Genomic DNA, 12,407 nt, shown 5'->3' on the forward strand with positions numbered 1-12,407 from the left:
ATCCTTCTAAAAACATTGCAGAAGAAAAATAATGCAATAATTTAAAAAGAATGGTGGAAATAAAAAAGAAGAGAAGAGCATATGTAATCAGTAAGTTTTCTAGTTGATCCCATATCACTATCATTAGGTTGTGGCTCTCATGAACTGCCTAATACTTTCTCTCTATTTGTAATAAACTTCGAGTTTACAACGGTTTGTCAAAGGAAAGTCCTGGAATGTAACAGAATGATATCCCTTTGTACATCTGATAAACCTAATAACAAGGAAGACAGAGAAGGAAATGGAAGTGGGAATGAGGTAGCATGGTCATAGTTGTCGGATAAAGTGAAATTGTGCAGGTAGAACTGAGAAGGAGAGGAGGGAAACCAGCTTAGACAGAAATGATGTAATATGAGCAATGTTTTGGGGGGAAGTGAGGTATTGGAAAGGATATATGAAGGAATATGGCAACCAGGAAGAGGTAAAAGAAAAGGTAGAAAGATGTAAGTAAACTGCAAGGAGAGTCTGCGAGTTTCTGGTTCTACCTAAACTGAATTTTTATTCTTGCAGACCTCTGACCTGTCTGAAGTGTACAAAGACTCGACACCTATTATCCCCTTGATTTTTGTACTGTCTCCTGGTACCGACCCTGCTGTTGACCTTTACAAATTTGCTGAGGAGATGCGTTTTTCAAAGAAGCTATCAGCCATTTCCTTGGGACAAGGCCAGGTAACTACTATCCTACCCATTACAATCTTTACCATTTAACAGCAATGGTCCCAAATGAATTCATCCAGGGTTTAGTAGAGGTCCACTTCTGTGGGCTTTGTGCCTCCTATTATATATATATTAAAGGCCATCTGCTTCTCAGTATCCTGCTGTATGTTCTTGACATATTGATGTCCCTGCTACATAGGTGGGCTTCTTATTTTCTATGTGATAGTATTTGCCACCTTGACCTCGCTTTAGGAATTAAATGATGCTTTTCCTCTTAGGGGGCTTCACAAAAGTCCTCTTGGTCTCCAATAATTGAGGTAATACCTTACAATATCAGTAATGAAATAATAATGTATTTTCTGATTGTTTATAGGCCTTTGATGGGCACTACTGTGTCTTCTTTTTTCCATCTCCTCTTTACTTCTTGCTAGTGTCACTAGTATTTCTTTGTCTTTGCCATCACTGCCAGTTAACTTCTAAGTGGGTGCCAGGCGAAAGTAAAGCTTTTGATGGTACTTCACTTAGAATCTCATATGTTTATTGAATTGAAAATGGGTGTGGAATATAGTGAATGGGTTAAATGGCACATTTGTGAAATAGTCTGTGAAAGAAACTGTATAGGTCTGATTGATAGAGTATGTGGATGCAACTGACAGGTATGACTTCGTGTATGAGGTAGGTTTTACAGATGTCAAATATATGAAAATATCAGAGGTGATTTCTAATATATGGGAAAGACATTTCACTGTGTGATAAACATTACATAAGTGGTTCATTTCTCAGGTGTGGTGTACAGCATTGGGGAAATGTACAATATATGACATGGCACATGGAAGATCTCAAATGCATGTACACAGTATATGCACCATCTCAACAGTTAGATGAAATACTGGTGAGTTCTAGTCAGTGCTTCAGATAGGAATCTGAATTGGGAGTATGTTACTGCTTATTTTTGAAAGTTGGGAGTAAAAGGATTTTTTATGGAATAGAAATAATGTATTCATGCATATTAAAAGATACATTTCACTTCTTCCATAATTATAGTCATTTCCTCCTGTGGTACTATATGAACTACTGGCCCAAACACATCCATGGAACTGTTTGGGTGAAAGCAGGGGCACACACTCCTATGTGTACATTTCCCATTTTTTTCTTGGGAGTATTATTACTCCTTATTTTTATTTTTTGGGAGTGTTTCCTATTTTTTGTGCGTAAAAGTGACTGATGTAGGACTGGTTCTAATGTGTTTTATACAGTAGGCCTTTCATACAGTTCATTGGCTACTTGACCCGCAGAATGGCATATTCACTGGAAAGACACATAAACACATTTTAGAGAGTGACACCACTTTTCTCCCCAACAGTTGAGTACAGTTCATTTCCAAAACCAATCTTGTAGAAAGTGGTGCCGAGCAGCCAAGAGCCTGTTCCCTGAAGATATTGAAATGGAAAGACTCTCACCAGCATGTTAGAATGTAAAATAAAGACACAACATAAGCCAATGCAAGTCCATAAAAAGCTTCTCCTGGAAGAAATGACAATAAGAAACTAGAGCAATTTGTAAGTCATATCTGGTTTGCAGACTGGTCAGAGTCTTATGAGTTTTGGAGTGCCTTGAATTGACTGGCTTCTAGGCACTACGAAGCCCAAGCAAATTATTGGCACAACAGTATATTAAAGACACGTGGTGATGTTGCATAGGTTGGTATTGCTATATCCATCTCCAGGATCTTGTAGGCTTCCACTTGTCTTCATTCTCTGGGAGTTCTTGAACAGTCTTCAGGGTCTTGCCCGAGGTGCAGGAAGTACCTTGAAGACTGCAAGCAATGGAGATCGGAGAAGCTCTCCAGCTACTCACAGAAAGGAAGGTCAAGGAAGGACCTTTACCCAGAAATGTGAACAACAGCCAATCGGGTGGCACTCACAGTCAGCCATTTTCTTGGGATTTCTGGTCAGCAGACAGTTCTTTCCAGCATCAGAATTAGTATTCAGGGAAGGATAAGTTAGGTACTTGCAATACTGGCCCTTTTTTCAGAACGCAAAATGAAAGATTTCTGAAGATTTTCTGCAGTGTTGGTCATCACATGAATAGATGCGCAGGTCTTTAGATTCTTAAAGCGAAACTGAAGAGTGAGAGACATTAGGAGGTGATTGAGGATGCATGTCACATTAGACAAGAATTTTGAATGGTAAAAACAGACTGGCTTGGGATAGAATGCCATCTGTTAGGATGAATTATCTTGAGATTCTTTATTTTTAGGAAGAAAGTGTTACAGGTAATTCTGTCTCTGAAAGTGGGATCTGCTAATTAGGTCCCATTTTCATAATGTTCCATGCCAAAAACCATAATGCACACATACACCACACCACCATTGCGTCAGCCTCTAACAGAAGCAAAGCCATCTTTGAAGTAGTAAAGCATTGTACCAAACCCTCACCCAGGTACCAGCAACTCAGGAAAAATGCGACAGAATCAACACATTATTTATTATAAAAATAGACAAATTCCGAGACACCATCGAATCAACCTCGAATAAGCACCCCTGCACCCTGGTATGCACACTGCCCTTCTAGACGAATTCTCTCCGCTCTTTCCCCCGGATATCCTAAAAATTATCGCCCCCCCTCAAACATACTTCTTACTCTGACGATAGAATTCCGGCCGCCATCATTAAATAAATAGATGAATAGATGGGCACAGCACTCAGTGCCATCCTCAGCATCATCAATGCCTCCCTCGCAGAAGGATTACTCCTGGACACCCTCAAGACTGGTCTCAACGACCTCTTTTGAAAAAGCCAACCATAGATCCATACGACCTGGCCAACTACAGGCCCATTACGAACCTCCTGTTATTGGCAAAATCTTGGAAAAAATAGTTGTTACACAACTAATTGCCAGACTCGAACAACTCTACCTCCTAAAGGACTATCAGCCAGGGTTCCGCCCAAAGTGTAGCATCGAGACAGCCACAGGTGGCGGATGATGCTCTCCAAATCATGGATAAGAGTGACTCATGCCTCCTCATCCTCCTTGACCTCTCGGCTGCATTCGACACCGTCGACCACCACATCCTTCTCTATCTCCTTGCTGACATAATGGGATTCTCTGCCACTCTCCTGAATCAGTTCACCTCCTATCTCTCAGGCAGACACTAGATGGAGTCTTCACCAGTACCCTGGCCTGGATAGGAAGCCAATGTAGTCCGCATAGGATGGGGGTGATTCAGATAAAAAACGAATTTCCGCGCACCCATAATAAGACGTGCTGCAGCATGGTGGACTGCTTTTAAGGGAGCCAAGTGAGAAGCTGGGAGCCCTGTGTGAGGCAGAAACCTGTGCATTTCCCTTAGGGACCACTGCAAAAGATTTAAGACTACAGGTGTTTGGCAGTAAACCCACTTGGTAGCAGTCTGTACCACACAGATTCACTTGGTAGCTGTGGCTGAGCAGTCAGACTTCCCTCAAGAAGAGTTAGGCAGTATATAGAGTATACACAATAGGTACAGAGATACAGTAGCACAAGCAAACACTGACCAGAGCTTTGGTGTAAAAGTATATAATTATTTATTTAAAGACACACTTGCAAATTACACTAGCACAAAAAGGTAAGTAAATTCAGCACACAGTCACTATTATATATATACAACCCTAATTACTTATTAGACAAGTCTTAATGAGAAACACCACTTATTTTCAGACAGCACTGAGCACTTAACATAAGATGGCACTCTAATAAGTTATTAAAAAGGGAGGGAAAAAGACAGAGTTATGGAAGCACACAAATTTCAATACTTTTCAAAGAACCACAGTAAGGCAGGATAGGCAGAGTTCTACTGGAGAGCAACGAAGTAAATTGCAAGACCCACTCTTGGAGAAAGCAGCAGAAGGGGTCCAAGTTCCCACAGTGGGGGTATGCCCAAAAAAGTCTTGTAGATAGTTTGCACACAACGAGTGAAATTAAAGTCAGGAAAAGTTAGCTAGGTTGTCCCAGGCCAGCCCAGGTTAGAAAGTCGAGGCTTTACTGTCACCCCGAACGATCTGTCGCAACGGAAGCCAGGCGGGACACAGTACCTTAAGTGGGAAGGAAGCTCCAGCGGGGGCAGTTGTTCCTGGCAGCGGGTGCAAGTCTGTGTTTCGTCCAGAGGACGAGGAGCTCTCGACGTGGAGGAAAGATGAAGGTCGTTGCACTGCCAGGGAAGAAACCAGCCGCAGAGTTCTTCAGTTAAAAGGTACTACCCTTCTATTCGCGGTAGTGGTAAACCGTGGTATTCCGGTTGCCGGGGTGCTTGGCACGAGCAAAGCGGCCACGAGATGCTCCAGGAAGGCAAAAAGAAGGCAAACTGGTTATCCCCACCAGTCAAAGGAAGAAGACTCTCCGGACTGGAGATCTCCTCTGTCGTCGGCAAAAGTGGTGAGATGGTTCAGCAGGGCTCCACAGGTGGTGTCATCGTTGCAGGTCGGCTCAGCTTCTCCCTCCTCGGATTTTTAGGTCCTGTGGCGACTTCTGACGTTCCAGTCCCCAAAGCCCTGCTTTTATGCAGAAAACCCCCATTCACTCAGCCTAGCTGTCACTCAAACATGCTAAGTGGTGAGCCGGCCGGCTCACCACTTGGGCCAATCACACAAGAGTGCGACTTGAGTTGCCAAGGCAACTCAGTCCAGGGTGCTTAAACCCCCCCTCCCACACATCCTGCTAACCCAGACAGAGTGGCACACCTTTGGAGGACTTCTGTGGAGAAGCCCGCCAAAAAGTGGAACAAAGGGCTCAACTTGGGTTGGAGTCACAGAAGAGAACACAAACGCCATTTTAGAATCGAGTTCTGGTAAAAAATACCAACCTGTCAATTAATATTAAATAAATATTAATTGACAGGCTATGACACCCCTGGGTTACGGCACGGAGGGTGCTGTGTAACCCACATCAAAAACACATGAAACCCTATGGAGTAAAAGACCCCATAGCCCATAAAACACATGGAAAGACAAAGGAACACCTCAAATCATGTATAAGAGTGGGAGTAAAAGAGTCTCACTCTTGGCAGGAGAAAAAAATAAACTCCAAAAATCCAGCAAAGCTGCTGGGGGACTCACTAGGTTTGGGAAATTAGCCTTTACAGAGAATTCTCCCTAACACCCTGTCAGGAGGGCATTTCCCCCATCGATGTGTGTGACCACAAGGGCCTGCTTTACGGTCCTGAGTTCCTGCGGCGGGTTGAAGGCTTTAATGTGGAGATTTGGAGCCAGGCCGTTTGGGCTTTCTTGGCTATGTGTTTCTGGAGAACAGGCTGCTGTCAATGGTGACGCCTAAGAATCTTGCTGAATTCGAGAGTTGCAGATTAAATCCTTATCTACGCATATCTTTGAGTAGCTGTCAGACAAGTTGTTGATTAGCAGGGGGTTCAGTGAGGACGAATCCGGTCTTGGCTGCGTTAAGTTTGTGGTAGGCAGTCGACATCCAGGACTGGTTAATGGTTTGGTAATTACATAGACGACTGATGGCATGTGATCGTTTTATTCTCATGTACAACCGAGTATTGTCCGTATATTGGTGGATGGCTATATCAGGTCTTTGAGGAGTGTACTCAGAGGCTCCATGTAAAGGTTAAAAAGGATTGTCGAGTGGATGGAGCCTTGGGGGACTCAAAAGGAAACTGGCAGTCGGTTAGAGCGCAATGTGTTCATCTGGAGTGCCTGGTGTCTGCCCGAGAGGTAGAAGGTAAACCAATTCAGGACAGTGCAAGAGAATCCGGCAAGGAGAAAGAAGGATGCTGTTGTGATTGTGTCAAATGCACTCGAGAGGTCAATGAGGATAAGGAGGCATGAGTCACCCTTATCAATGATTTGGAGGGCACCATCCACCACCTGGATCTTGACCGCCTTGATGCTATACATGGGATGGAACCCCGACTGATAGTTGTTTAGGCAGTGTAGATTATTGATTCTGGGAATTAGTTGTGTAGCGACTACTTTTTCAAAGATTATGCCAAAAAATGGGAGGTTAGTAATGTGCCGGTAGTTGGCCTGGTCCTCTGGATGTAGGGTACTTTTTTCAAAAGAGGTTGTATGAAACCAGTCTTGAGCGTGTGTGGGAAAGACCCTCTCTGCTAGAAGACTGCCACCAAGTCCATCTATGCTTGCATATGGTGTACGTTTTCGGCTTGGTGCCGAGAGATGGATCTGGATTCTTTTACTTGCTCCACATCCTCTGTGTTGGAATTTCTTATGTCTTTGCCCCGGACAGGCTTGCAAATTGGTACAGTGAAGGGGGTTTTGCGCTCTTCAACACTACCCCGGAGCAAGCCTCCTTTTTCACAATGCCCACGGTCATTCTATTTGTAGGGGTCTTTCTAATATGGTTACCCCGTGCCAGTTTGTTGTCCCGGAGTGTGATTTAAATTTAGTTTTAAGGTTTTTAGTGGGTGCTCCGTTTGAGGTGCCTTCATTCTTGCTCGTGAAGATTGCTCAACCTTAAGGTGATTTTGCTGGTCTCCATCACTTCTGCTAGATGGGTGAGTGAGCTCCAGTTGTTGTCAGTTGAACCTCCCTACTTGGTTTTCTCCAAAGAAAAGGCGACTTTGAAAGTTAGACCCTCCGCCTGAAGGTGGCCTCGGAAATTTGTCTCTCTTAAAAGATCCATCTGCCTGTCTTCTTTCCTCCGCCTCATCCTTACAAGGCAGAGGATCATTTTCATTGGATGGATCCATTGTGGGTTTCTCGGACAAGGGAGGCTAGAACGGATGACCAGATTTTCATTGGTTACACTGGTGCCCGAGCTGGCAGGGCTGTGGTGAAACAGACCCTGTGTCGATGGATCATTCTATGCGTAATGCTATGATCTGGGTAGCAAGGAGGTTACTGGGGTTCTCAGGGCTCACTTCACCGGAGATTTGGCCGCTACCTCGGCTCTGCAGTGATGAGTCCCTTTTCTGATTATTTGCCTAGCAGCTATGTGGGCTTTCTTTCACCCGTTTCTTAAGCATTACTGCTTAGATTCTATAGGCCCTCATTGCAAGTTTGCCTGTATCCTGCCGGTAATTCCAGCGGGATACCGACAAACTGACCTACTGTCTCTGCCACCTGATATCCCTGAATTTCCAGGTTATTGCAGGTGGCGGAAAGGACAGTAAATTCCCATTCCATGAAGTCCCATAGGACCCGGTGTAGGGGATTGCCAATATTTCCAGCACTAGTAATACCGGTGCCGGAAAGACCAGCTGTTTTTTGCTGGTGGGAGGCCTGATTTACCTCCGGCTCTTGGCTGGAGGTAAATCGGTGAACCCCACGGGCAAACTTGTAGTTTACTTGCCGTGAACATTTCTGGTCATTGAATTACCAGCAATTTTACCTGCAGTTTTGAAGGACCTGCAAACTTGTAGTGACACCCATATCTCGTAAGTATGCTTGTTTTGGCAGGACTGTCCTTCAGAGGTTTCTGGTTTAGGCAGTGTTCTAATTACTCTCCTTACTACGGATCATTGTTCTGCTTTTGGAGTCTATCAAAGATGAGTAATCGTGGGAGGAAGGAGTATATTAGAAGAACAAATTACTTTCCTCTCTGTCATTTCTTTCTGATGTATGGTCCTCCCACGGATTCCTCATTACCCTCACTACCTGCCCCTCTTGGAAGTTAGCTAGTACACATTTGTTATGCAGTCCTTCAGTGTCAGACTGCTGGAAAAGGGTGGAAATGAGAATAAGGTGTGAGGTGCCATTTATACTGACCCGACATATCCTGCATAGAGCGCGTATAGGTGTTGGACGGAGCCGACACAGATCTGTGCTGCGTCCTCTGGCGGTGGAAATGTTTCTGCAGAGCAGCTGCACTGGGAGATAGATATCAAAGATGAGAAATCCGTGGGAGGAATATCCATCAGAAAGAACATGACCGACATTTTAGTAATGTGTTGTTCTCCTTACAAAAGCCAGTGAGGAATGCTATCCATCCTTGTCGTCCATCTCTGGCTTCCAGCTGTGCTGTTCCCCATTGAATATTTTCATCAGTGTCACAGATGACTTCAATCATTCCCAAGCTCTAAAGGTTGGTTCAGGGGTTTTTATTTTAGAAATATTCAAAATCAGTTGTTTTTCTCTGATCAGCGGATGGGAGGAATACACAAATGAGCTACCCTATCTGTCGCGACCCTCGCCTAAAATCCCCTCTGGCAAACCCATTGGCCAGGTGGCGTCAGGACTCGGGCCTCTAGAGCCTGGTATCCTCTTCAAAAGCCCTCATGGGGCCAGTCCTATGGCGCCAGGCTCATACACCATGAACAACAATGTGCTTGGGAACTACTTTATTGTATTGTCAGCCAACATGGAGGCATCCACATAGCTTGGTCCTAAGAACCAAGCTTTGCGGTCTAGTGTTTTGGGTGTGGCAGGCCTGGAACTACTTTCCCTGGTACTACTTTACCTGGGCTATATAAACCACACCCTGACTACAGAACATGCTTCGTGTTAATTTGCAGCTTGCAACGTGATGCTCACCGTGTCCAGCTATTCCCTCGAACCTCGGAGAAGCAGAACCTGCAAGGAGACAAAAGGAAGATCATTAGCAGCAGCATCTTACCTGCAGTCTTCATCTTTAAACACTTGCAGCTACTGAGAACAGCTTCCTCGAATCTGCACGCCTCCCGGACAGAACAACCTGAAAGAGGAAGATAGAGGCAACATTAAAGAAAGCTGTAGGCACATTTACAAATTACGAACTGCTCAAAAGGCTTACCTGGCTAGTCACCTCTCGGCTGGCACCACTCCGGACATTCCACTCGCGCTGAAGAACACCGCGACCTACAAGGAAGGAAAACACAGGTTAGCAAAGGCAAGACTTACAGTGCTGCGCATAGCGCTTACTTACTGCATCATAGCGCTCTTAATGCACCATCATTTACCGGTGGGGCTCAACCATGCCAGTTCGCCGCGCTGAACCTCTGCATACCTAAGGGAGAAAAAAAGAGACATTTTATACAAAGAAAGGCATGCAGGATAGCAACAAAACTAAAGAACAGCAATAAGACCTACCTGAACAATATCAAACGGGCCGGCGTCAGTGAAGTAACTGAACCACACTCGCCCATGAAAGACAACGCGCCCCTGCAAAGAAGGCAGGACGGAGAGCACGCCTAATTCTACCACAAGGTGAGGAGAGGGCGCCAGGGGGACTGAAAGCATACGGGGGCGGAGGGAGGATACTTACCCTAGTCGGTCAGTCTTGAACACAGTCCTCCTGTATATTCAGGCAGAACCTTCCCCGCAGACCACATCAGGGCAAAGCTGAGAAGCATACCAGCGAGTAACCCAGCTGGGTGGCCTCCCTGTGGATACCAGGTGAGTGTAACACTATCTCAGTCTCCCACCACCCTAGCGCAGGCATCACCAACCCCCTGATTGCCCCAACTTGCGATCAGTATCACTTACTGTTAGGACTGATTTTCTATACTCTGGCCAAGTGGACAGATGTATAGAAGGCCAACCTATATTGTGACAGGAACAACTCTGGGAAGCTATAGCCAAACTAGTTTAGGTAGCAGTGACAGGCGGTCTAGGCTAAGTTGTTCAGAGTGGGTGAGCTTGTAAAGGTTCCACAATGAGGTCACACCCTGGGAATCACAGATTACACTTAGACAGGATGTATAAAAATACAGTTATTTAATTATGGCCAAAACACACCATAGACAAATGACTACAAGCAGGTAGACGTATCACACAACACTATCAAATTAAATACATATATACATTCACTTGGTTATAAGGCATAAAACAAATCAGAAACTCCTGCAAAGGAAAGGTTCGACAAGTTGATGCACAAAAAGGTCCACAGAGATGATCCCTATCTAAAAATGTCCAGCCCTAAATTGCCTGGGGCCTTTGCCAATAGTTCAGGTTACAGTTCCACAGAACCTAGGATGCAGGAAAAAATGCAGGTAGGGTCTCTGGAGTCTAGTGAAGGATTCTTAGGGTTAGGGTTCAAGTTAGGCTAATGTCAAAAGTAACCTCAACAATCAGATGTCTTGCACTACCAAGCTATGGCAAAGACAAAAGTATTAGAAACAAGCTTTATTATAAGCCCATTGACTTATAATGGGAGTATAGGGGTAGGTTAGAAACTCTGTAACTTACCCCTGTACTGTTACGCTCACCTGGTATCCATGGGGACGCCACCCAGCTGTGGGGACTCTGGTGCCCTTCTCAGCCGCTCCCAGGTATAATCAGCAGAGAAGTTCTGCGTGGAAAACAGGTGGGCAATGTTCAAGACTGGGCAACTGGGGTAAGAGCCTCCCAACACCCCCTATGCCCGCTGCCCCTCCCCTGACCTTTCCTCACCTTGTTATAAGTTTTGGCGTGCTCTCCGTCCTGCCCTCTTGGCAGGGGCGCGTTGTCCTTTGTGGGCGAGTGCGATCTAGTTACTTCACTGATGCAAGCCCTTTAGAGTCTTTCAGGTAGGTCTTATTACTGTTATACTGTATGCCTTTCTTGGATTTAAATAATGTCTTTCTCTGTCCTTAGATACGCGGAAGTTCGCTCTGGAATGTTGGCTGAATTGGGACTCGCCAACAGGTGATGGTGTCTTGAGAGCACCTTGATGTGGTAAGTAGGCGCTATGCGCAGCGCTATGATGCCTTGCCTTTGCTAACCTGTTGTCTTTTGTTCTCAGGTTGCGGTGCTCACCTGGAGCAAGAAGTCCCAAGGCGCGATGCTAGTCGATGGGCGACTTGTGAGGTAAGCTGCCGGCACAATTGCAAAATGTCTAATGTCCTTTTCTCTCCTTTTGCAGATTCGACGATCCGGGCGGCTCGGTGTACCTTGGATGATGGTTGCAGGAGCGGAGGGCAGCTTGCCGTGGAATCACAGGTAAGATGCTGCTTTTCACAATGTCCTTTTGTTTTTCAGATGCTGTTCTTCCGAGGTTCGCAGATGCAGCTGAACACGATGAGCGTCACGTTGCTGGATTGCAAAGTAAAGCGAAGAATGTACTGGAGTCCGGGCGTGGCTTATATAGCCTGCAGGCATCCCAGGTGTCTCTGAGCCTGCCACACCCAAAATGCTAAACCGCATAGTTCAGTTCAGGAACTGAGCCATGCGGAAGCATCCATGTTGTTGCGCAATTCCCTTATGGGCCCTGATTACTGCTTAAGCACATGAGCCTGCCGCCAACGGCGCCAGGACTGACTCCATGAGAGTCTGGGGGCAAACGTCAAGGCCCTTGAGGGCCTGATGGGGGTACTAGAGGTAGCCCGCCTGGCAATCCAGGCCTAGGGCAGGGGTCGTGACAGCACTCCCCCCTAAGGCCCCTCTCAAGATGTTCCTTCCGTCCGGCCCAGGCTTAGTTGGGAAATTTCGATGGTATTTTTTGATCAGACGTGGTACATTAATGTTTCCAAAGGGTTCCCAGGACCTATCTTGGGGTCCAAATCCTTTCCAATGAACTAGATAGTACAGCTTGCCCCTTGAGTACTTGGAATCCAAGATGCCTCTGACTTCGAATTCTGGTTCTCCGTCGATAAGTATGGGTTTTGGTGGTGTCCCAATCCGTGTACCAGGCTGCATTGGTTTTAATAGGGACACATGAAACACCGGGTGAATCTGTAGGTTAGGTGGTAAATCTAGTTTGACGGCTGCTGGATTGATAGTTGCCTTGATGTTCTAAGGTCCTAAGTACCTGGGTTGAAAAGTCCAGGTTCCCTTAATGGGTACAAACTTGGCAGCCAGC

The 12,407-nt window shown here is 45.6% G+C and overlaps 1 protein-coding gene across 1 annotated transcript in view; it reads left to right on the forward strand.

The window, feature by feature from the left end:
- Window positions 1-12,407, forward strand: part of DNAH1 (dynein axonemal heavy chain 1) — a 3,604,831-nt gene that overhangs the window by 3,223,427 nt on the left and 368,997 nt on the right. Inside the window, exon 69 of the mRNA XM_069644003.1 lies at window positions 550-708. Within this exon, the coding sequence (XP_069500104.1) occupies window positions 550-708 (159 nt within the window). The remainder of the gene's footprint in view (window positions 1-549; window positions 709-12,407) is intronic.

This window comes from Ambystoma mexicanum, chromosome 2p, assembly GCF_040938575.1.
Source record: "Ambystoma mexicanum isolate Mex_15411 chromosome 2p, UKY_AmexF1_1, whole genome shotgun sequence".
Lineage (NCBI taxonomy): Eukaryota > Metazoa > Chordata > Amphibia > Caudata > Ambystomatidae > Ambystoma > Ambystoma mexicanum.